General features: G+C 34.4%; 1 protein-coding gene across 5 annotated transcripts in view; it reads left to right on the forward strand.

Moving 5' to 3' along the window:
• Positions 1-25,129, forward strand: part of USP34 (ubiquitin specific peptidase 34) — a 260,898-nt gene that overhangs the window by 218,119 nt on the left and 17,650 nt on the right. For all 5 annotated transcript variants that reach the window (XM_032410902.1, XM_032410904.1, XM_032410903.1 and 2 more), the window contains 18 exons: positions 471-535; positions 630-705; positions 790-837; positions 951-1,016; positions 3,370-3,450; positions 5,081-5,166; positions 5,741-5,909; positions 6,014-6,088; positions 7,240-7,391; positions 10,923-10,971; positions 11,052-11,156; positions 11,249-11,293; positions 12,039-12,143; positions 13,513-13,660; positions 18,420-19,054; positions 21,140-21,297; positions 22,794-22,872; positions 24,381-24,507. In XM_032410902.1, coding sequence (XP_032266793.1) covers positions 471-535; positions 630-705; positions 790-837; positions 951-1,016; positions 3,370-3,450; positions 5,081-5,166; positions 5,741-5,909; positions 6,014-6,088; positions 7,240-7,391; positions 10,923-10,971; positions 11,052-11,156; positions 11,249-11,293; positions 12,039-12,143; positions 13,513-13,660; positions 18,420-19,054; positions 21,140-21,297; positions 22,794-22,872; positions 24,381-24,507 — 2,269 coding nt within the window. The remainder of the gene's footprint in view (positions 1-470; positions 536-629; positions 706-789; positions 838-950; positions 1,017-3,369; positions 3,451-5,080; positions 5,167-5,740; positions 5,910-6,013; positions 6,089-7,239; positions 7,392-10,922; positions 10,972-11,051; positions 11,157-11,248; positions 11,294-12,038; positions 12,144-13,512; positions 13,661-18,419; positions 19,055-21,139; positions 21,298-22,793; positions 22,873-24,380; positions 24,508-25,129) is intronic.

Raw genomic sequence — 25,129 nt, forward strand, 5'->3', positions numbered from 1 at the left:
AAATAAATAAATAAAATCTTAAAAAAAAAAAAAAAAAAGAATAAATAAGGAAATCACCTGACTTAGGTCTGCCAATCTGAATTGTTTTTATTTTGCCAGTTTTTGAACATAAACCTTTCTCATAACCTGTTTTTATCAACATGGAACACAACATAATTTTATTCATTTATATATTTGCTCTTTAGACAGATGGGATTTCAGAGTTCTTTCAAAATCTTTATAATTGTATTTTTAAAGAACTGTGATTGTTTGAGGTAGCCAGATACAAAATGATAAATTGGAGCAGGCTTAGTAACTATTTTCATATTCCACATACCTGAAAAAAAATCAACATGAATTTTAAGTGCCTGTATTTTTTGTTTTTCTGTTTCCTTTAGAGCAGATCTTTTTTTGTCTTAAAAAAAATACTGGTAAAATGTAATTAAGCAAATGCTTTTGATATCTCATGTTACCATTTTCTTTTTCTTCAGTGGATTTGGCATGATAACATGCAGTTTCTTCAAGACAAAAACATTTTTGAACATACATATTTTGGGTAAGTTTGGTAAACTTAGTAGTAGATTTTTTGTTACACATTTAAAACAAACCTTATTCTGTAAGAAATGTAACTTACTATTTTTAAATTCTAGGTTTATGTGGCAGTTATGTAGTTGTATTCCCAGTACATTACCAGATCCTAAAGCTGTGTCCCTAATGACAGCAAAGGTAATATATAAGCCTTAGATAGTTTTTTTCAAAATTGACTACTTTAAAATAATTAAAAATTTTTTGCTTAATGTTTTCTTACAGTTAAGCACCTCCTTTGTCCTAGAGACGTTTATACATTCAAAAGAAAAGGTATGTGTTTTGTTTTGTAGATTTTTATGTCATTTATCAGATAGCTTTTGGTTTTCTTTATCTTTAGCTCAGAAGTCCATGCCTTAAATGACTTCTTTCTTTTTTTTTTTTAGCCCACAATGCTTCAGTGGATTGAACTGTTGACCAAACAATTTAATAATAGTCAAGCAGCTTGTGAGGTGAGGTGAAATAATTCAACAAATAATGCATAGCTTAAGATGCAGTTTTTTGTTTTATTTTCTTTTATTCTTAGATGTTACAGCAAAATTACTGTATTATAAATTATAGGGATCCCAGTGTAAATTGTTACCCAAAATACTTAACAGCCAAAAAGGTTATAATTTATGTCATATCCATTACACTGATGAAATAATTGATTTTTAAGTTACTTAAGTCCTTGGGTGCCTCCCCCCAATCTATTAGAAGGAAAAATATAGAAAGTTCAAAAGACTGTATCAGATATTTCTTAACTAATTTTGAATGTTATCAGAAAATACTTGAAAATGGGTATCTTCCTCCTCCAAGATAAAAATGCATATATCCCAGTATATCAGTTTATGTCCAGTTTTATCTTCTATATTATGTTCTAATACATCCCTATAATAATTTATCCCTAAGGATAATCTGCTCACAGGTAATGGTCACTTAACCCCTGTTGCCACCTTAACATCATTTTATCATTTTTTGATTAGCTTCCAAAGTGTGGTATAAGCCTTTCTAAAAATGCAAATCTTAAAAGTTTCCAGAGGTGGGAGATAACATAGTGTGCAGTAGATGAAGTTAGTTGAAGATTTTTTTTCTTACACAGAATGTTATCTGATTATGCCTTGGAGCAATGGAATTAGAGAATCTGATTATTGTAGATTTCAAACACAAGGCTATAATTTTTTAAAACTTTGTAATGAACATTTCAAAACAAGCATTAAAGTAGGAAGATAAGGAACTCTCAGGTACCTATCACCCACTTTCAACAAACAGTAACATTGTTTTGTCTTAATCTGTTGCTGTCCGCCATGCCTGTTTTCAGCAAACCCAAATAGCATATCATACATCCATAAATACTGAATATGTGTCTCTAATAAATGAGAACTTTAAAAATATATATATATATAAAACCATGATTTTAAAAGATTATAATTTATGTCATTGTAAAATTAGAAGTGGTTCCTTAATATCATCCACTACTCATTTTGTGTTCACTTTTCTCTAATTGCCTAAAAAATATTTTTTTTCAGTTGGCTTCTTTGAATTAGTATTCAGACAAGGACCACATTTTGCTTTTGTCTTGTAAATCAACTTTCATCTATAACAGTAACTTTTTTTCCTCTCTTTGCTACTTTGTCATTTGGTCTGCAGAATTCTCCACATGATTGCTTTGACTGATTATATCCTCCTGGTGTTAGTTAACAAGTTCCTCTATTCCCCTCCCCCTTTGTGATTTTTTTTTTAAAGCTCTTTGATAGATCCAGAATATTGATTAGGTTAACATTTGTTTTTTGTTTGCTTTTGTTTATAAAGTTGCCACTTCAGTTTTTGTTTGTTTTTACTAAGGATTGGCCTCCAGAACTCTCTCAAGGAGTTAAAATTCTCTACAGTTGTCAATAATTATGTATATGCACACAGACAGTAAAATTCAATATAGGAGTTAAATATGTGATTAAGAGATATCTTGAAATCAATAGGAAATTGTTTTAGCATAAAGAAGGGTGTTTTTTGGGGCACCTGGGTGGCTTAGTGGGTTAAGCATCTGACTCTTGATTTCAGCTCAGGTCTTGATGTCATGGTTGTGAGATAGAGCCCTGCATCAGGCTCTGCACTGGGTGTGGAGCCTGCTTAAGATTCTCGCTCTCCCTCCTGCCTCTCCCCCATTGTTCTCTCTCTCTCAAAAAAAAAAATGGGGGGAGGTATGTTTTGTGTTACCAAGAGAGCATAATTTCTTTATAAACAGAAAATAAATCATACTCAGATCATATATTAATAGAAACAAAAGGTTCTGCAGTGTAGTATCTATGAGGACTAAGAGGAAAATAGTATTCCATTTTATAATGTTAATGCAGTGCAGGTTGCCATCATGCAAGTTTACACTGTGATGTAAATGGCGTTCATGGAATTCTGTAATGAGATGACCCTGATTATGACTTTAGGCATTTTAGAGTTTCATACCTTTTTTTTTTTTTTTTTTTAAGATTGATTTATTTACTTTAGAGAGAGAGCATGTGCATGAGCAGGGGCAGGGACAGAGGGAAAGAGAGAATCTAAAGCAGACTCCCCACTGGCCGTGGAGCTCAACATGGGGCTCTATCCCATGACCCTGAGATCATGACCTGAGCCAAAACCAAGAGTCAGATGCTTAACCAACTGAGACACCCAGGCACCCCTAGAGTTTTAGACTTTCTAACAATGGAAGAATCTGTTTGGTAAGAACTTAAAATAATTCAAACATAGACTAGAAGTAAAATCCTTGTGTGATTTTTTGTTTTTTTAATCCAACAAGTATTGGTTGAAGGTTAATATCACACTATTTTTTTACAGTGGTTTTTGGACCGTATGGCTGATGATGACTGGTGGCCAATGCAGATACTAATTAAGTGCCCTAATCAGATTGTGAGACAGGTAAGAAAATACTTATTTGAAAAAGAAAGTGGCTTTCAAGTTAATAATTCTAAATTTGCCTGTGAATGTATTTTAACCCAGCATTGAGGGTAGTTTTGAAAAGATCGACCTCTTACCGTAAGAATCACTTTGCTATCGTTTCATCAGCTTCTTCTAACAAATCAACTATCTTTCCAAGCAAGTAATTAAAATTGTTAACATTTCCTGGTTATAGGAAGATAGCTACAAGTGCCTATTCTTTCAGATCCTATTATCTCTGCTTTATGAGTTGTACTGATTCTTTTTCAGAATCTTAGATATTCTAACCATGGTAGGGTACTCTAATGGCCTTGAAAGTTAAATGAACAGTATATAACATTTCTGTGAAAGATTCTGAATTGTCACATGAATCAATTTGTTTTCCTTAAATCACTGGAAAAATTAGACAAGAAAAATATGAATATTATTTTATATTCACTTAGGACACAGAACCAAAAATTTAATCTGAAAAGATCACTTTTCAGTTATTACTGAGATATAACCCATACACCATAATAATTCATCAAAACCATACAGAGTGTAAAATTTAGTGGTTTTTAGTATATCCCCAAACTAATTTTATAACACTGTTAAGAGAAATGCCATACCTATTAACAGTCACTCCCAGTTTTATCCTGTCCCTTCTTTCCAGCCACTAATGGCAGCCACTAATCTACTTTTTGTCTCTATGGAAGGGCGCCTAGATGACTCAGTTCGTTAAGCATCTGCCTTCGGCTCAGGTCATGATCCCAGGGTCCTGGAATCAAGTTCCCTGCTTAGCAGGGAGTCTGCTTGTCCTGAGAGCTTGGGCTCTCTCTCGCTTGCTGTCTCTCAAAAAAATTAAATCTTTTTGAAAAATGATAAATGGAGTGACACGGTGTGTGATCTTTTGTGATCGGCTTCTCTGAGCAGTATTTTCATGGTTTTCCATGTTGTAGTATGTATCTGTTCTTCCTTTCTTTTTATTGGTAAAATAAATTCCATTGAATGGATATAGCAAATGTTGTTTATCCATTCAGCAGTCGATAAACATTTGGGATGTTTTCACTTTTTGACTATTTTGAATAATGCTGCTATGAACATTTGTGCACAAATACTTGTGTGGGCATATGTTTTCTGTTCTTTTTGTTATTTTACCTAGGAGTAGAAGTCCTGAGTCATATAGTCACTCCAGGTTTAACATTTTAGGAACACCAAACTTTTTCATGGCATCTCCACCAGTTTACATCCTCACCAGCAATCTATGAGGGTTCCTATTTTCACTACATCTTCGTTAGCATTTGTTACTGTGTTTTTGACTTTAGCTATGCTAATGAATTGGAAGTAGTATGTCATTGTGGTTTTGGTTTGCATTTCCCTAATAACTAATGATGGTGAACATCTTTCATTTGCTTACTGGCCATTTGTGTATCTTACTTAGAGAATCCCCAACCCTTTTTAATCCGTGTTTCTTTCAGATAAACTTAAATCCTATTTCCTTCTCCAAGTCATTGATTTCTGGCAGAAGATAATCTGTGAAATGGGTGGCAGAGAATTTTGAAACATGTTAATTTTTCAGTATCTTTGTTACCTTTGTTCAGGCTCTTAGGTTGTTATAACTTTTCATTTACAGATGTTTCAGCGTTTATGTATCCATGTGATTCAGAGACTCAGACCTGTGCATGCTCATCTTTATCTACAGCCAGGAATGGAAGACGGGTAAGAAATAACTTTTGAGCATTTTAAGCTTTTTAATGAGCTGCCTAGAGTATTTCAGATACCCACATTGAAATATTTAGGTTCAGGGCACCTGGGTGGCTCGGTTAAGCAGCTGCCTTCCGCTCAGGTCATGATCCCAAGGTCCTGGGATCAAGCCCTGCGTCAGGCTCCTTGCTCAGCGGGGAGTCTGCTTCTCCCTCACCCTCTGCCCCTCCTGCCCTGCTCGTGCTCGCTCTCAAATAAATAAATAAACTTAAAAAAAAAAAAAAGAAATATTTAGGTTCTTTTATTTAAAAATCTGTAATAATACAAGTCAAGAAGAGGAAATAGTATTGTTTTATTTTTAATTAAGTGCATCTTCAAAATCCTCTACAAATAACTTCATGACTTAGTCTTTTTGTTTGGATTGATTTAGCCAGACACCATAATTGGAATCCACCTACTTATTGCAGTTGGTATTCACTATTACAAAGATGAAAGAGCTAAATTTAGGTTTTTAAAAATATTTCTCCTCCCAGAATATCTATCCCCAGACTTTATACTATCTCTAAGATACATTAAATTGTGTCTTCAGGTCGGATGATATGGATGCCTCAGTAGAAGATATTGGTGGTCGTTCATGTGTCACTCGATTTGTGAGAACTCTGTTATTAATTATGGAACATGGTGTAAAACCTCACAGTAAACATCTTACAGAGTATTTTGCCTTCCTTTATGAATTTGCCAAAATGGGTGAAGAAGAGGTAAGGCTGTATCTTGTTTATTTCTGGGATTATGTACCTATTTTCAGTATTTAAAACTTAATTGTTTTTATTTTGTATTTTTAAATCAATGTTTTTATTTTTAGAGCCAGTTTTTGCTTTCATTGCAAGCCATATCTACAATGGTACATTTTTACATGGGAACCAAAGGGCCTGAAAATGTAAGTACAGTTCTTTCTCATATTGGGGATTTAGGGGGCCATGTTTTCAAGTTTGTATCATGGAAGGTCATTAGATATTAGAATGCTTTGAAGTCCCTTCTAGCCCTGAGATTGGATAATTTTAAGGGTCTGAGTTTGGTTGGTATTTTTAATGGGTATAGCAAGAGAAGAAATAATCAGATGATAAATATCACTGGCAAGGCCCTGGAACAAAGCAAATGAATTTAGGCAAAATGGCCACCACCTACTTAGGGGTCATATCAGTAGCATGTTGTTTCAGTGAACATTTTTGTTGGCCATATTTTTAAACCCTTGCTTTTGAGTTTCTCAGAGTCTTCCAAAAATTTAAGTAGCTTGGTCTATTCATAATATTAAAGCATAACATGAACTTTGTGTTGTCTATAATGACCACATTGGCTTATGCTCCATTTATACTATCTTATTTAACCCTATTGCAACCTTAAGATGTAAGTACTATTGTTACCTCCATTTTACAGATCAGGAACTTGAGGCATAAAGAAGTTAACTTGTTTTAGATCACAGTGAGTTGGGTTTTGATTTTTGGTCAGATTCCTGAGCTAAGCTGTTAACCGTTACACTGTAATGCTTCTCAGAATATGCACTTTTAATGTCTCATTCCTGCCTATATGGCTACCTGTTTAGACTGCTTTTCTTTTGCTTTGTTAAATCATAAAATCATTTCAGTCTCTTGAATTTCAAAGCAATGGAAGTCTTTGGAAGACTTGCTATTTGGATTATCTGAACACTGGAAATTAAGGATTCTTTAATTTTTGTAACTGGCATTTTTATTAAATAGAAAATACTGTTTTATCATACTCAGATAAAATTTAATCCTGATTTATCTTCCAAAGGGCTTGCCTATAAGAAGAAAGAAATTACTAAAAGATTTATCCCTGTGAGGTGTAAATAGTTACAGTATTGAGACTCATTGTTCTTTACAGTTCTGCCTGCTATGTCTAAAATTATCCTGAATGTTGTTTAACTTTAAAAGTCAGGGTTAGGCCTTTGAGTGTTTCTTTATGATATATGCTCCTGCCACCATCTACCCTGGGTAGTTTTATAAAACAGTCAAGTTATTTTCTCTCAAGATAATTCAGTTTTACTGTATTAGTTTTAACATTTTGTTCTAGCCTCAAGTTGAAGTGTTGTCAGAGGAAGAGGGGGAAGAAGAGGAGGAGGAAGAAGATATTCTTTCTCTGGCAGAAGAAAAATACAGGCCGGCTGCCCTGGAAAAAATGATAGCTTTAGTTGCTCTGTTGGTTGAACAGTCTCGCTCAGAAAGGTGAAATGTTTCAACATTCAAAATGGTTAAAGCATGTTTGATTTTACTCCTTTTACCAAATTGTTTTACACTGACTTTTGTTACATAATTCCTTTTAAATAATACCACTATTTACAACTCTTGTGGCATAAGTATTTCAGTCCTTTGTATCAGATGACTTTGTACCTCTGAGTCATGTTAGAAATATACATTGAAGAAATATACAGTAAAATATTTAGCAAAATTATATGTGCATTCATCCTTTAACCTGGCAACGCTATTTCTAGAAATCTGTTCCCCAAACACAGAAAGATGTATATGTAAGGATATTTATTGAAGCATTTAGTTTATAATAGTAAAAGACTGGAAATATTTAAAAAGAGGGGATTAATTGAAAAAAGCAGGCATCCACTCAATAGAATACTCTATTGCTCAAAAAAAGAAGTATAGAATGTATCTGTACTTCCATGGAGAGAGCTTTAGGATAAATATTACCAAGTAAAAAAAGCAGGGTGGATAAAAGTGTGTATAGTATGGTACCTTTTGAGGAAGGGGAGGTTAGGGCGGTGGGGGGGGTGTAGAGATTGAGAGCATGTATACTCAATTTTCATTATTCCTCATTATGGATCTACTGTTTGCAAATTTGCTTACTTGCTGGGATTTATTGCAATCCCCAGATCAGTACTCATGGCTCTTTTACCGTCATTTGTGGACTGCAGGTGTCCATATGCAGAGTGGCAAAAAATTTGAGTTACTGACACATACCTTCCTTCCCAGCCAAGGTCAAACAGGGTGACTCTGACTTCTTGTTTCACTTCTCATATTGTAAACAAATGTCCTTTTCATCGTTTATGCCATGTTTTTCATGTTCGTGCTTTTTGTTGGTGACTTGGTGTTTAAAATTGCCCCCAAGTATAGTGCTGAGTGCTATCTATAGAGATCTGAGCTCAAGAAGGCCATAATGTGCCTTAACAAGAAAAAGCACGTTAGATAAGCTTCATTCAGGTATGAGTTAATAGTATTATTTGCTGTGACTTCAGTGCTAATGAATGAACAATATATATTAAATAAGGTATCTTTAAACAGAAACACACACAAAACAAGGTAATCTATTGATTGGTTGAAGAGAATGTGACCAGAGGCTCACAAGAACCTAACCCTGTATTTCTCTTATGAGCAATGATTCAGTAATCACTAATTCGGTGTTTACAGCATTTTATAGAACATAAGTACTACAAATAGCAAGAATTTACTGTATTTTTTTAAATTGAAGACTAAATCAAAAACTTAAAAAAAAAAAAAGTTTTCCTGTGGTTGGGGGAGGGAAAAACAGACTGCTGGAAAGGAGAAGAATGAAAACTTGACTTTGACTATACATTGTTTTTGTTTTTTAGATTTAACTTGTAATCATGTATATGTTTTATATAATGATAAGTAAGTTAATAAAATGCAATCCCTAAAAATCAAAAGCAGACTGAAATAAATGAATTATATACTGACCTGGTGGCATAGCCTGGAAAGGAATTCACTAAAATGACTTTAGAACACATAATTTAACTATAAATTCCTAGTTGTACATGAAGGACAAAAAGAATTGTAAAATTATCCTAAACTGTTCTACTAAGTATATTGTTCATAGTGTAATTGTGATTAATATCCTGAAACTAGCATATATCATAGAATAAAGCAAATAAGTAACTGTTAATGTCATTAGAAACCAAGATTTTCAGAAAAAGAAAAAAGTACAAATATAAAATTGTAGGTTTTTTATGTAAGTTCTTTAAAACTAAATTTGAATTTGGAAATAGCAGTAGAGTCTATGGTGTATTTTGTCTTAAGCAAACAAAAAATGTTTTCTCTACTTCCATTTTCTGAAAAGGCTTAGAAATCCTGCCCAACTCAGAATGAGTGAATGCCACTGGCATCTAGATTGTAGTCCCTAGATATCATTTCTTATGGAAGAAAATGGGGGTTCCTTGAAAAAAATGGCCAATTCCAGGTCTTGGGCAAGAAATGAATGGGAAGCCTAGAACACTTCATCATTTTGGAAAGCAGAGGCTATCAAAGACTACTGAGATTATGTTAAAAGGGCAAGAACCAATTTATGAATATTCCTACTGGTCATAGATTGGACAACCTGAGCATCAGTAATAGAATAACTATAAGAGGACTAAAATACATCACAGATATTTAAATCCATGAGTTTGTAATGGTACCTAAAAACAAACAAACAAACTACTTACTGGTAACCTTTGGAGTATATTAGGAAACCAGATCATAATTCTGGAAACTTATTAATAAAGGAATGATAACAAGCATTCATCTTACCAGCAAGAATTATACCTCATGGCAACCAAATGGTACATGAGAGGAAGCTCTCCATCTTGGAGGTGTATGAGCTAATGAACAAGCAGTAATGCTGAAATTAGAGTATCTGTGTTTTGTACCCCAAATGAAGTAATGGTTCTAGGAGATGATCATCATTGACCGGAAATATTACAAAAAGACAACCTTTCATTGTGTGCCTCCTGAAGAAAGTCAATACCACCACCAATAAAGCATGCTTGATTAAGAAGATCAAACCTAGATATGATCAAGTCTCTAGATCTAAACTACCAGTTTATAGGAAATACAAGGACAAAGGAACAGGTTAAAGCAACACCACAAGGATACAATCAGCAAAATGGAAATGTGGGAAATGCTTCAGGATAAACCACCTACTTTCTTCAACTCATAAATTGCAAGATAAAAACAAAATTGGAGGGGAAACCAGTAGTCTGTAAGATATTTAAAAGACATTTCAACCACTTGCAACAGAGGACTTTATTTGGATCATGAGCCAACAAATTATTAAAAATTTTTTTAGACACTTGAGGTAATCATACACTGACTGGATATTATTTGATAGTAAGGAGTTGTGGTTTTATTTTAAGTGTGAATAATGGTAGTGTGGTTATGTTTTTTAAATTTATCTGTTAGAAATAAATACTGAGATTTTTGGATTAAATGATAAAATACCTGGAACTGCTTCAGAACTGTCCACATTGAGTGAGTGGGAAGTACGAATGAAACAAGACTGATCATGAATTAGTAATTTGAAGCTGAATAATGGGATACTTCCATTATCTTGTTATTTTTGTATGTATCTGAAGTTTTCTATAGTAAAGAAATATGTAGAAATTGTAAACTGGTAACTGAAGCTCTTTAGTATTGGAAGTTCATTTTGTTTTGAAGGGTCTCATGTGACAAAAAAACAACAAAACTCAGACCCATCCTAGTGTTTATAATACACAAAAATATTGAGCTAATTAAATGGGAACTAAAGCAGGTTTGGGCTTCCATATATCAATTCTGGAATCTTGAAAAATTGTCTAAAAGATACGTATCTAGCAAGTAAGTTTAGCCAGCAGAAAGTTCAAAAATCATTTTTTTGTGTTGGTGGCTTGGTACAGTTGTAATTGGATTGACAATTTTGATGCATGTCATGATGCAAATAGCTATAAAGTAGCACAGAGGGAAGAAAAACTTATTTCCACTGATGTTTCCTTTCAGGCATTTGACATTATCACAGACTGACATGGCAGCATTAACAGGAGGAAAGGTAATACTTTGTATATTAGAGGATTTGATCATCTCACAAATAATAATGGTTCTTAAATGAACAACTTTTACTTTTAACAGGGATTCCCCTTCTTATTTCAACATATTCGTGATGGCATCAATATAAGACAAACTTGTAATCTGATTTTCAGCCTCTGTCGATACAATAATCGACTAGCAGAACATGTAAGTGCTGAGAAACAGTCTTAAAGCTTTTTGGTAATTTTTAAAAGAATGTTCTGAAATCCTCTTTTTTGTTTTGTTTTGTTTTGTTTTAGATTGTGTCTATGCTTTTCACATCAATAGCAAAGTTGACTCCTGAGGTATGTACACATTAGTTAATTCATGTTTTTAAGACTACTAGTGCTTTCAAATAAACCTTTCTAATTGTTCTTGAAAAAAATATATCAAGGTTTCTCCCATGACACAGCTTAATTTTTAGTATGTAACTTAAATAAGCTGAATTACTCCTTTATATCTTACTATCATAAATGTAATTTTCGCAATTAAATACAAATTTACATATAAGTTCAACATATTGGAGTGCCACATAGATACTAAACTTTAAAGTTGTTTGATTTGCAGCATATATCATAATTGTGTTCAAGAAAAAAGTAGACTAACCAGATGAAAAAAATGTGGAAATATAATACAGTATTATACAAATGTATTTTTGTAATGGTAATGTTATAGCTTAGCTACATGATACTTTGTCAAATATTAATGTAAACTACACCTTAGAGATCAAGGGATGCTACAAGAAACTTTTAACCTAAATTATTCTATGAATAAGGTTGTCTCATTAATAGAAGTTTTGATTGGTTTTTTCAAATTGATACCCAGAAAAATACATGTTTTCTGTTACATGTGGTGCCTATGCTATTGACTTTTTATCCCAAGTTGATCCTGCTGCTTTATATAGTTCAAGTTTATATGCAGGAGTCCTGAGATCTGCTAACCTAACACAGATTTAAATGTGATGTGTAGAAGAGTTTTACATGTTTCTTTTCTTCTGAAACAGGTGGGTTCAAGTACATTTAAATACGCAGTTATGTATGTGTCTTACAGGCAGCCAATCCTTTCTTTAAATTGTTGACTATGCTAATGGAGTTTGCTGGTGGACCTCCAGGAATGCCTCCCTTTGCATCTTACATTCTACAGAGGATATGGGAGGTAAGTCTTGCAGTAGATGTTTCAGTATTTCTTTTTCTGAGAATTTTATTTTTCTAATAAAGTCATTACCAGTTTAAGTACCAGTTTCTTCTGACTTGGGTAATCCAAAATGAAAGTTTTAGTAGGACACAAGTCAGGGAAGAAGACTTGCTTTAGTTGGGAGGCTTGGGGAGGAGAAAGAATTCTTGTCTTTCGGGACAAGTTTAAACACTGTTGTAGAGTCATAAAAAATCTTTGGCCAGTCGAGGGTTTTCATTCCCTTCCCCTCAGAAAAGAGTGATAGAATCTTAGAAATACAAGCTAAGTGTTTTCAGCAGTTGACAGAAATGGTACAGGAAGTACCAACCACGTCCTTTCCTTCAGAGTAACTGCTGGGGTCATAGAGTTTCTCTTTAGTGAGTGTTAGGAAAACCTGCACTCTAGACCAGGGGTCAGCAAACTTTTTCTCCAGCTGGTCAGTTAGCAAACATTTTAGGTTTTGTGGGCCCTATGATACCTTTGCAACCACTTAACTGCTGTTTTAGCCTAAAACCATCTAGACAATACATAAATGAGTGGGAATGGAACTGGCCTGAAAGCCAAATCTAGATTCCTAAGATTGCTTTATCCCATGAAAAAAATCTCCCCAGCAGTGCAGTTAGTACATTTTATTCTCATGTGCAATAATAGATTGGGCACACAGTAAGAAAAATAAAGATGAGAAACTTCAGAGAATTAGAAGCACTTTTTTTTTTTAAGATTTTATTTATTTATTTGACAGACAGCGAGAGAGGGAACACAAGCAGGGGGAGTGAGAGAGGGAGAAGCAGGCTTCCTGCGGAGCAGGGAACCCGATGCGGGGCTCTATCCCAGGACTCTGGGATCATGACCTGAGCCGAAGGCAGATGCTTAACGACTGAGCCACCCAGGCGCCCCTAGAAGCACTATTGGTTCTATGTTAAAGTCCTTGGTTATTTTAATTTTATTTTGTAAACTAATGACAGATATTTCTGAATATTTCCTGTTGATAAATGTAGTTTTAAAAATGGAGAGGAGCACCTGGGTGGCTCAGTTGGTTAAGCATCCAACTCTTGATTTCGGCTCAGGTCATGATCTCACGGCTGTGGGATTGAGCCCCGCATCAGGCTCTGCACTCAGCGTGGAGTCTGCTTAAGATTCTCTCTCTCCCAGTCCTTTTGCCTCTCCCCGCCTTAAAAAATTAATTAATTAAAAATAAAAATGTAGAAAAACATGGGCGAAACTTCTCTTAGGCTCTAGTTTTCAAAAAACTCTCTTGGCTAAGTGTTTAATGGCATATACCAAAAGTAAGTAAAAAAGTAACTCCTCAATCAGTTGGTTTTATATTATGTTGTTGTCATTTCATTTTTAGGTAATTGAATACAATCCTTCTCAGTGTTTGGATTGGTTGGCAGTACAGACACCCCGAAATAAACTGGCACACAGCTGGGTCCTACAGAACATGGAAAACTGGGTCGAGAGGTTTCTTTTGGCTCATAATTATCCTAGAGTCAGGACTTGTAAGTCAAATATTCAGAACTTAAACCATTTGTTGTTCCAGGTTTCACTTTTTTGTTTTGTTTTTTAAGGCAATTACAATAATGCCCATTGTTGTACAGTGCAAAGGCTTTTGGAGATATTGTTCTTAAAGGCCGAAGTTACATTAGTATTTGGAAATGGCAGTGTTTTGCAAATATGTACAGTGGTTTGGGTGTTTTAAGGATAGGAAACTGTCCTGTCTTGGGTGACATCACCACCACCGCCGTTTTTGTTTCCTTGCTTGATAGATTACAAAGCATGATCAGCATTAAGTGAAGAGAGTAAAGGATCAGAAAATCCCATCTTAAAAGTAACTTTAAGGCTAAGAGGAAAGTAATAAAAAGGCATAGAACAAATTGAGAGAAAATATTCAATGAAATCATGGGAGTTAAAATGATAAACACCTTTACACAGGCTGGAAGGAAATAAAGATCTTGGAAGACAGATGGACAAATACGAAAAATAGGTATTTTACAGATTAGAAAATTGCTTGTAAATAAATAGAGTATGTTCTCCTTTGATTTCTTTTATTCAAAGAAACAAAAATCAAAGTTGTTATTGTTTTAAATTTCTTTAATCATTAAAATCATTTTTCCTAGCTGTCTGCTGAAAGGGCATAGAATCAGTGATACTACAGTAGCAGCATGCACATCAAATACCCCCAGATGTATGTTTCTAAAGACCATTCTCCAATAAAACAAATAGTAGCTCTTTGAAGAAATGGCTGATTCTAGGTCTTGGGCAGGTAATAATACAAGATGAGCCTGGAGCATCTTGTAGGACCAGAAAGTAAAGAAGTACTCAAAAAACCAAAATGATGGGGCTGTGTCAAAGGGACACACAGCCAACCTGAAAGAATTCCCAATGGCTAACGCTGGAACAATAAGAGTAAAAAAATAAACAATATAGTGCTGGATTATACCCCGAAGTATAAAATAAATACCTATGAGTCCATACTGATAAATAAATGATTAAATAAATAAATGGAGAAGAGACAAATATCCTATACAGAAGAATTCTAAATAATTTATGTACATCCACTGTCCAAGGAGGTGGAGCTGAACCTCCTTTCAGGGAGTAGGGAATGGGGAATGTAACTTTTTCTTTCTTTTTTTTTTCAAGTTTTTATTCAAATTCTAGTTAATATACAGCGCATTGTTGGTTTCAGGAGGATTCAGTGATGCATCACGTAAAACACCCATTGTTCATCATATCAAGTGCCCTCCTTAATACCCATCCCCCACAGCCAACCGCCCACACACCTCCCTCCAACACTTCTCAAGTTTTTTCTCTGTGTTTTAAAAGTTTGTTACAGTTTGTGGGTAAAGTAACTTTAGGTGAAGCAGTTGACAGACATTAACTCAGCTAGGTGATTATGGTTAATATCATCACTGATGTGTGTTGATAGCGTGTACCCTTGATACCCTGGATATAATATGATATAAAGAGCACTTTACCTGTATGGTCTTCCTTACAAAACCCATCATTTGAGTCTAAAGTGATAAACATCAGACAGGCTCAATTTGAGGGACATTCTTCAAAAATACCTGACCCAAGTACTCCTTTACACTGTCAGGCTTTTCCAAAAGCAAGGAGAGTCTGAGAAACTGTCACAGCCAAGAGGAGCTTAAGGAGACATGATGATTAAATGTAATATATCCTAGATGGGATCCTAGAGCCAAAATAAAAGAACATTAATGGGGCGCCTGGGTGGCTCAGTCGGTTAAGCGTCTGCCTTCGGCTCAGGTCATGACCTCAGGGTCCTGGGATTGAGCCCCCGCGTCAGGCTCCCTGCTCAGCGGGGAGCCTGCTTCTCTCTCTCCCTCTGCCCCTCTCCCCACTCATGCTCTCTCTCTGTCTCTTTGTCTCTCAAATAAATAAATAAAATCTTTATAAAAAACAAATATTAAGGCAAAACTAATAAAATCAAAAGTATGGAGTTTAGTTAAAAGTATGTGTCTGTTGTTTCCTTAGTTAAAACAAATGTAGTAATGATAGTTGTTAATAATAGGAGAAAAGGGGAGAAGAGTGTATGGGAACTGTGTCTGTTCTGCCTGTTCTAAAATAAAAAGTTTATTTGGGAAAAACACCTTGTACTGATGGATTGGCATTGGTACTTATAGGCTTGTTTTTCCTGCCAGTTTATGTAACCCCATAGTAATGGGTTATTTGTAAGTGCTGACACGTATGCTGATTGGCATTCATGTCCTGACTTCTGACCATAAAACAATAAAAAATCTATGCTGAACCAAAAAAAAAAAAAAAAAGTTTTTCAGCTGTTACATCTAATATTGATGACAGTATTGAGGATATGGCATTCTCATACATTGCAGTGAAGTTGTAAGTAAATATTACCCTATGAAAGGCAGTTTAGTAATATGTACCGAGATCCTTCAAAATACTTTGCCTTTTTTTAAATTCAGTAATATTATCTCAAGGAATCCAGTGTAAGCAAGTCATCTAATATATGGATGCTTAAATAGCATTATTTATGATTATGAAAAATTAAAAACTGGATGTTCCATTGGGAAATAATTACAGTGAATCATTTAAAAATTAGACTCTGGTAATATGAAAATGTGCTTTTAACATAATGTAACTTGAAAAAACAGCCCAAATATTTGAATAGAATCAATACAACAGTAAGAATTATAGTAACATGTATAGAAGAAAAACTACTGAGAAATACTATTAAATTAAGGAATGCCTTAGAATGTTTAGAGAAAAAAAGAAAAATGGAGACATAAGTGTCTTAAAATAGTTGAACAGTTGCCATATAGAAATAGAGGTAGATTTGTTCTAAGTTCTCTATAGTATAGAACTAAATGAAAGGGATTCTTTAGTCAGCAAGGCAGTTTTTAGTGAGATGGTCTGTTCTTCCATATTGCCTTCCTAGAAGTTGTGTATTTCTCCCAAGCAGAACTTACTTTTTATTTGGAAGCAGATAGCTCTTAAATAAATAGAAGGTTTGGTGTACAATAAAGCAAAACTAAATGGTAATTGTAGAATTTAATTGGGCCTTTGGTAGAGCGTTTTAAACCTTTCATTGTGTTAGAAAATTTGTCCTAATAAAATACTGGGATAAAAGTATATAACTTAAACTGAATAAGTTTTTTCTAATCACAAATTACTTTTCTTAATAGCAGCTTATACAAAGATTGGTCAGGATGACCCCTACATGCCAAGTTTTAATATTGGAAACATATACTAAATTGAGCCTAACATATAGGTGAAAAAAATAATGTAGAAATGGAGTGCTGCATGAAGTTTAATTTGAAATCTGTAAAATAGGTTATAATTAATTTTGGAAACCCTAACTTTATTTGCTTTAACAGAACATTGGAAATTATCAAATTATAGGTAGCATAGTGGGAGACAGAATTAGTAGGTGTATTGAAAAGAGTTAAACTAAGGCATTAGAGGCCTTGAGGAGGCTCTGTGGTGGTTGTTTTTAGGAGCATTAGCTCCTGAATCTGACTATCTGGGTTTCGAGATGTGTAACATGGGTGTAGTCTTTCTGTTTTCGGTCCAAGTGAAAGTGGGGATAATAAAAGTAGAGCCTCCTAAACAAAGTTAGGGTGTTAAATAGTATAAACATTTGATAAATGTTAGCAATTCTTGTTGGATCATTATCATTATTGCCATTGTCGTCACCACCACCACCACCACCATCATCATCATCATCATCATCATCATCATCAATTTCCCAGGGCTAAATCTGAGCTCTACCTCTTTATTTGTGTGACTTTGGTCTTTGCTCCTCCAAGATTCATATTTTCCAATGTAACATCACCTATTTCCAGAATGATTTTGAGAATTAAATAATATTTTTGTATGCTTAATAACATTTTTCAGGTATGTTGAAGAAGGGATGCTTTATTTGTGTTCAGAGTCAACCTAGAAGCTTCCAGTTATGGAATGAATAAATCATGGGGATAAAAGATACAGCATAGGGAATACAGGCAATGATATTGTAATAGTATTGTGTGGTGACAGATGGTAGCTACGCTGTGGTGAGCACAGCATAACCTGTAGAGAAGTTGAATCACTACGTTGTACACCTGAGACTAATATAACATTGTGTGTCAACTATACTCAAGTGAAAAAATTTTAAAAATGCAAATTTAGCCTAGAAGAGCTGTAAAGATTTTTCCACAGTTAATGTTCTGTAATTGGTGCATATATATATAAAATCTTATACGTTACAATGAACTTTAAAATAGAAGATCTCATTCTGTCTTTATAACTTTATATTTTACTGTTAATCTCTAAATTATTACAAAATAACTTACCTTTATTTTGTAAAGAAGAAGAAAAGATTCTAACACATTGAATGATTAGATCACGTCATATAGGCTTAGCTAGGTCTTCTGGCTCCAAATGCTGTGTTCTTCTGTTAAACCATATTAATTCCAAAGGAGAAATGAAATGATCAAATAAATGGAAAATTCTACATCTGGGGAAAGCTAACAGAGAAGTTTAAAACTGTTTCTATTAATGCAATTATTGTTGCCACTTAAAAAATAACAATGATAGAATGGAAGGCTAATGTTTTCATCATTCCTTGAGATTTTTCTGTGGGGCCAGTGGTAGGGCAGAAAGATATTAAGAAATGTTCATGTCCCTTAATTTTTATTCATTTTAATTTTTAAAGAGAAGAGTGGCTTTGTGTTTAATGACTGCTCTTCAGTCTGTTTTATATCTTGTAAGGATCTGACAGTTTTGTTTTACATTTTATAGCTGCAGCTTATCTTCTGGTGTCCCTTATACCAAGCAATTCATTCCGCCAGATGTTCCGGTCAACAAGGTCTTTGCACATCCCAACCCGTGACCTTCCACTCAGTCCAGACACAACAGTAGTCCTACATCAGGTCTACAACGTGCTCCTTGGTTTGCTCTCAAGAGCCAAACTTTATGTTGATGCTGCTGTTCATGGCACTACAAAGCTAGTGCCCTATTTTAGCTTTATGACTTACTGTTTAATTTCCAAAACTGAGAAGCTGATGTTTTCCACATATTTCATGGATTTGTGGAACCTATTCCAGCCTAAACTTTCTGAGCCAGCAATAGCTACAAATCACAATAAACAGGCTTTGCTTTCATTTTGGTACAATGTGTGTGCTGACTGTCCAGAGAATATCCGCCTTATTGTTCAGAACCCAGTGGTAACCAAGAACATTGCCTTCAATTACATCCTTGCTGACCATGATGATCAGGATGTGGTGCTTTTTAACCGTGGGATGCTGCCAGCCTACTACGGCATTCTGAGGCTCTGCTGTGAACAGTCTCCTGCATTCACACGACAACTCGCTTCTCACCAGAACATCCAATGGGCCTTTAAGAATCTTACACCGCATGCCAGCCAATACCCTGGAGTGAGTAAAATTGATAATTCTATCTGTATCTTCAAATTGATTGGAAATAACATATTTTCCCCCCTTGTGGGAAGTGGTAACAAAATATGGAAGTATAGTCTAACTTGAACTGTTCTTTCTTAAGGACTTAATGTGTATTTGTTTTCTTGAATACATGTATGAAATGCTATATTACTATAAAATTGATAAGTAATATGGGTAATTTTTCTTAGGTTGATGTTGAAATTTTATCTCTAATTGAACTTAGCTATTTTCATTTGTGTTTTTGTAAATGTCTTTTATATGTAACTAATGAAAAAAGTCAGCTTTGTGGTACAGTTTTAGGGAAGTATTTACTGTTTAGATATTTATCGTTAAGATCTACATGCTGTTCTAAGCTGTGAGCTAGAAAATATTTTTATCTTAGCTATAGTATTCCCTAGTGTTTTTTTTCTCACACTACATTCAGGTGAATGAAATGGATAAGGGGTCTATCAGGATACAAATATATGCGGTCTAAATCTGATTCCTTTTTTTCTGCAGACTATTTGTAGGTTTCATATTAAAACTTTCTCCCTTCGTTTATGGCTGTCATTCCTGGATATTTCTTTTCACTGTTGCTTCTTAACTCTCTGTTGTAAACTGAAGATTACACCAAGAGGATGTAAATCTAGGAAAGGGGTTGGGAAGAGAGTGCAGAACTATTTTAACCTAGAGGCTACAAACTGCTTGTGTGAGAAGTTTTTGGCTAAATGGGAGATGGTGGGAGTGGAGCTTTTTCAAGACATACAACATTAAGAGTTTAATCAGATGAACATGATGAAGAATATTTTAATTATTGGTATCCTTGAATTGTGTACAGTACTTTTTTCCTGTTGAAGAAAGGACCTTTCCAGGGCACCTGGGTAGCTCAGTCTCGGTTAAGTGTCTGCCTTCAGCTCAGGTCATGATCTCAGGGTCCTGGGCTCGAGTCCCGCATCGGGCTCCCTGCTCAGCAGGGAGCCTGCTTCTCCTACTCCCCCTGCCTGTGTGCTCTCTTTCTGTCAAGTAAATAAATCTTAAAAAAAAAAAAAGAAAAGAAAGGACCTTTCCTTCAGATACGATGTAGTAAATTGTTCTCTCCCAGAAAGAATAACCTAATTTCCAGCCAGGAAATTTAGAATGCCTAGAATAGAGGAAAGAAAATGAGTATATTAAGTACCAAAAGATGTTCAAAGCCAAGGCTATAAGACAGAAGGAAACAAATGTGAGAGTCTGCCTGACCTCGAAGGAGTCAGGATTTATCAAGATTTTTCAAGATTCAGTGGATTTTCTTTATCACATTCACATAAATAATATTTGACTTAGTTACTAAACATGATGTCCATGGTATACCTTTGGTGAATGTTGGGGGAGTTAGAATATTTATCTGATAATGTGGTTTCCTGACATCAATAAAATATAACATCTTTTATTGTAGAGCTTAACTATTGGAGATTTTCATGAAAATGGTGCTTAAATCAATTTTTGCCATGAAAATCACAGAGTTGGGGGTTTTCAGTTCATTGATAAGTATGCCCACATGCCCATGCTAAATGAGTTTATAAATCCACAGTTAGCGATTTTACTTAAATATTAGTTCCCATGTTTCATCCATCAGATAACTTGAACTAACCATTCATCAGTCCAGAAAGAGCATTCCAAATGTTGGCACAGAGGGTTTTCTCAGAAACGGTATTAATTCAAATGTAAATGAGGGCTGTAAAATTTTGTGAGGAGGAAGTTGATTTCTCATTAAACAGGGCAAAGGATTGGTGTAGCATATCTGGACACCCATTTGAAGTTACAAGTCTAGTGCTTTAATAAATAGTATTAAGACTAAAAATGAACCCTAAAAATGAGTCTTCCTGAAAATTTGATTATTTACTTTTAGTGAATAATATATTAAATTTTTAAAATAGAATCTATTGCTAATTTTGTAACTATTCTTGAATGGTAGTGTAATCTAATTTCATATGTATAATTTTAAGAGCTGGCTAGTGGGCATAACATTCAAAAATGAGAAGCAAACATTCTAAAATGTTGTAGGGTTAAAAGATCACCATGATGCTTATTTGCCCTTTTTAGGCAGTAGAAGAACTATTTAACCTGATGCAGCTGTTTATAGCTCAAAGGCCAGATATGAGAGAAGAAGAATTAGAAGATATTAAACAGTTTAAGAAAACAACCATAAGTTGTTACTTACGTTGCTTAGATGGCCGCTCCTGCTGGACTACTTTAATAAGGTAAAAAGATGTTTTCTGGTGTTTTTTTAATTTGTTTTGTTTTTCCAGGTGAGGGAATGGGGACCATCCTTTTGACACTTAAAGAGTTATAGTTAAATTATTTATAACTGAAAGTTTACCAGTTCTTTAAGGTGATTAGGGAAGCATTTTTGCATTGAGTCACCTTGGAAGGATTTATCTTTTAAAAATTAAGCTACTTTTGAACAGCTTTTGTTTTCAAGGTTTGGTTTTGGATTGTTTATATGTGTTTTATCAGTGTCATAGAATCAGAGTTGGAAGGAATCTTAATGTACAGTCTTACATCTAAGGCTTGAATCCTCGTCTCTCTTGTGATTCATCCTGTCTTATGCTTGGACAGTTCAGTTCTAGAGGCCTCCAGGAACAGCTTTCTCCATCTTTGGATGAGACTTACTATTAATATGTTTTTCATTCTATTTAGCCCAGATTTACCTGTCTTTTTTTAACTGTAGGAATTAGCCAAAATAACAAAACATCATCTTTATAATTGTTCAGAGCTACAGAAGTTATTGAATGGCTATAAAGGAACTCTACAACAAATTACACATAATTCACTTTAACTGTGGAAATAAAGGCCAGGTTAATTTCTTAAAGTGCTTCTATATATTACATCTAAGACTTGCAGGTAATGTCCTTTATTAGGCACACATTTTTTGGCAGTACTTCCTTAAAAATAATAGTATTTTATGCTTAACCCAAGATAAGATTATTTCAGGTTATCTTCTTCAGAAAACTTTCAAATTTGAATCTTTATTAGTACACAAAATGAATTAACTATGCTTTTGCCAGGACTCCAAAGGAATTCTTTTAAAATTTTGGCATTAATTTTGAATACATTGTTTCCAAGGTTTACTACTTAAAGCTTATTCTAAAAAAAAAAGACTTTGAGCTTTCTTAATTCTTTTTTAAAAAAAGGAAAGACAACGTCTAACTGAAGTAGAAAGATTCCAGTTGTACTAATATAGCAGTGGTTTCCAGTACCTAATAATGAAATTAAGTCTAATAACAAGAGCAATACAACTACTTTTGATAATTGTCACATAAATTATTTTCAAGACCTTTTAAAATGTATTTAATGTTTTTCCCCTCATGTTTCTCTTTCTTCCCAAGAACCAGCTGACAAGTGCTTGGATAGTATAAGTGTATTTTATTATTATCCAGAGCTTAACATAATCTAGAAGATAAACCCATTATGAAAATAAGCATTGTTTATACAGAAAGTTTAAAAATATTCCTATGATACCTCTCTTCCACCATTGAATTGTTGACTAGATACTAGCAGACATAACTTTCCTCCCATGTTACTTAGAGGATTTCTTAATACTAACTCCTTTTATTACATTACTGGGAAACAGATATAGCAGTCCCTCTCGTATAGGTGGAAAAGAGCCTCAATTACAGTTTTCTTCTATTTTTTTTCACCTAAGTTTTCCATTCTGATTCAGAGTTCTCAACCTGGATTTTTTGTATTCTTCTAGTGCCTTCAGAATACTGTTAGAATCTGATGAAGATAGACTTCTTGTTGTATTTAATCGAGGGTTGATCCTGATGACTGAGGTAAATATTTATTTCATTTTACTATAGATATAGCTCATTTTAATGTTCTCACCAAGGCTTTTTTTGTGTGTGTAGATATTTAGAGTTTATGCTATACTGTTTTGCAGGTGTCTGGATTTTCATTATATAGATCAGTAAATGCTAATCTATATTCCAAGAATGATTGGGTCACAGTTTTTAGGTTGCTGTTTTCTTTGTCCGTAGTAATTCCATACTTCTCTTCTTCTTTTGTATTTAGAACAACCACTGGAAATAGACTGGTTTTATTCATTCCATGTGTAAGGGTAGAAACAGATGAAATTCATATGATGTAATCACTGACACATAATTTCTCAAGAGCGGACTTATTTGATAGTTAAGAAAGTGAGATTAGCATCATGAGAGGAAGCCATTGAGTCTGTTACAGGTGAACATCCACAAACTGTGAGATGATTTTAAAGCCATAGAGGTGCATTTTACCTCTTAGTCTAATAAAGGAGAGAAGACAAAAGAGTATATGCCAAAAGAACCATCAGAAGTAAGAGGTAGGATAGTTTTCTTCAGTTAATGATGTTATAGAATAGGAATACAACATGTTTGAAACCGTACTTTGAAGAATTTGGACTTGTAAAGACAAGCGAGAGAGCATTTAGATAAATGACTTGGTCAGCAGAGGCAAGAAAGTATTGCCGTATTTGAAAAATGCCAAGTATTTCTGTTTGGCTAGAACAAAAAGTATGTGAAAAGTAGTGAGAATTTCGTTGTTTCGCTCAACAGATGTTTGAATGTCTACTCTGTGCCAGGCATTGTGCTAGCACTGGGGATACAGCAGTGAATAAGACAGACATGGTTCCTAGCCTCACAGCTTACAGGTTAAATGCCACACAAGTACATTGTTCAGATTATGTACTGCCACCGATTCTAGACTGTGGATTTTGAACTTTGAATTACGGCTAGTATATAGATTTTAGGGAACTGATTCAAGAGGATTAGAAAAAAGCCTGTGTGTGGAATGGAAGTAGGAAAAAACACTAAGGATTTTGAATTAAAAGATTTTAACAAGCCAATATGATTAAAGGAATTCTTCCTTTTGGAGCTCTTTTTCCTCATTCAGACTTACTGTTGACAACCATTTCACCATTGTCTTCCTTCCCAAAGCCCTGGAAAGTCAGTTAAAGCAGTCACCTATTCTACCAAATCTTCTTGTTGCCTGCTTCTTTGTAATTTCTAAGGTGTTTGTGGTCTTAGAGCAAACAGTAACCAAAAACAAACAAACTGATGAAACAAATTATTCCTTCAGACCAAAATGTATGCACAAAATATTAGCTCCGAAGGTGAGCACTGTTTTGTATTTTAAAGAGCTGACTTGGGAGAATTTGACTTAGGTAGAAAGCAAATACATTTGATTTGTGCACATGTGCACACACATAGGGTCTGAAAACATCTATCATAAAGGATGAGTACTACCATTTTGTGGTCAGTAAAGTAAAAATGAAATGAAGTTTTCCATTTTTTAAAATCACTTGTAGTCTTTCAACACACTGCACATGATGTACCATGAAGCCACAGCTTGCCATGTGACTGGAGACTTAGTAGAACTTCTGTCAATATTCCTTTCGGTTTTGAAGTCTACACGCCCGTATCTTCAGAGAAAAGGTTTGGTCATTCCTACTTCTTCTTTTTGTTACTTCCAACTATTAAAGAGTGAAATCAGGATGTCAAACCACATCCTTCAGAGAATTTGTCTTTATGTCTGGTTTATGTAGCGAAGGTGGAGCTGATGCTGGCTAACCATCAGGAAATGTTCGTCATGACCTGGTATAAGGCTGGAGTGCTCTTGTTTAATCTCTTATGCCTGCCTGGAAAATAGGCAAGCATCCTATATAAGTGTTAAGATTTAAGAGATTGGAAAACACTTCTAAGCACAGTAACAAAATGGGTATTTTGTAAAGGTTCTTCAACTGGAAACCTCCATGGCTTAGGTTAGATCATTTTTAGTTTTAAGAGAAATAACTATAAAACCTATTTCTTGTGTCCCTGTAAAATTGAATGTGAACTTTGAACTTCCTATAAATTTCTGGAAAATGGAAAGGTTCATCCCTAAAGTATGCGCTTAAGAAATCTAGCAGGTTTCACAGTAGTAGCCATCTCATGAAAATGCTCACTTAGGTTTCACCAAAGATGTTTATGTCATTAATTTGATTTTCTTAGTGTTAGCATTCTGTAGATAAAAATAGAACATAATTGTGAGGAAGTTTGAACTCAAATGGCATATTTA

The sequence above is a fragment of the Phoca vitulina genome, unplaced genomic scaffold (assembly GCF_004348235.1).
Source record: "Phoca vitulina isolate PV1807 unplaced genomic scaffold, GSC_HSeal_1.0 scaffold12, whole genome shotgun sequence".
Classification (NCBI taxonomy): Eukaryota; Metazoa; Chordata; class Mammalia; order Carnivora; family Phocidae; genus Phoca; species Phoca vitulina.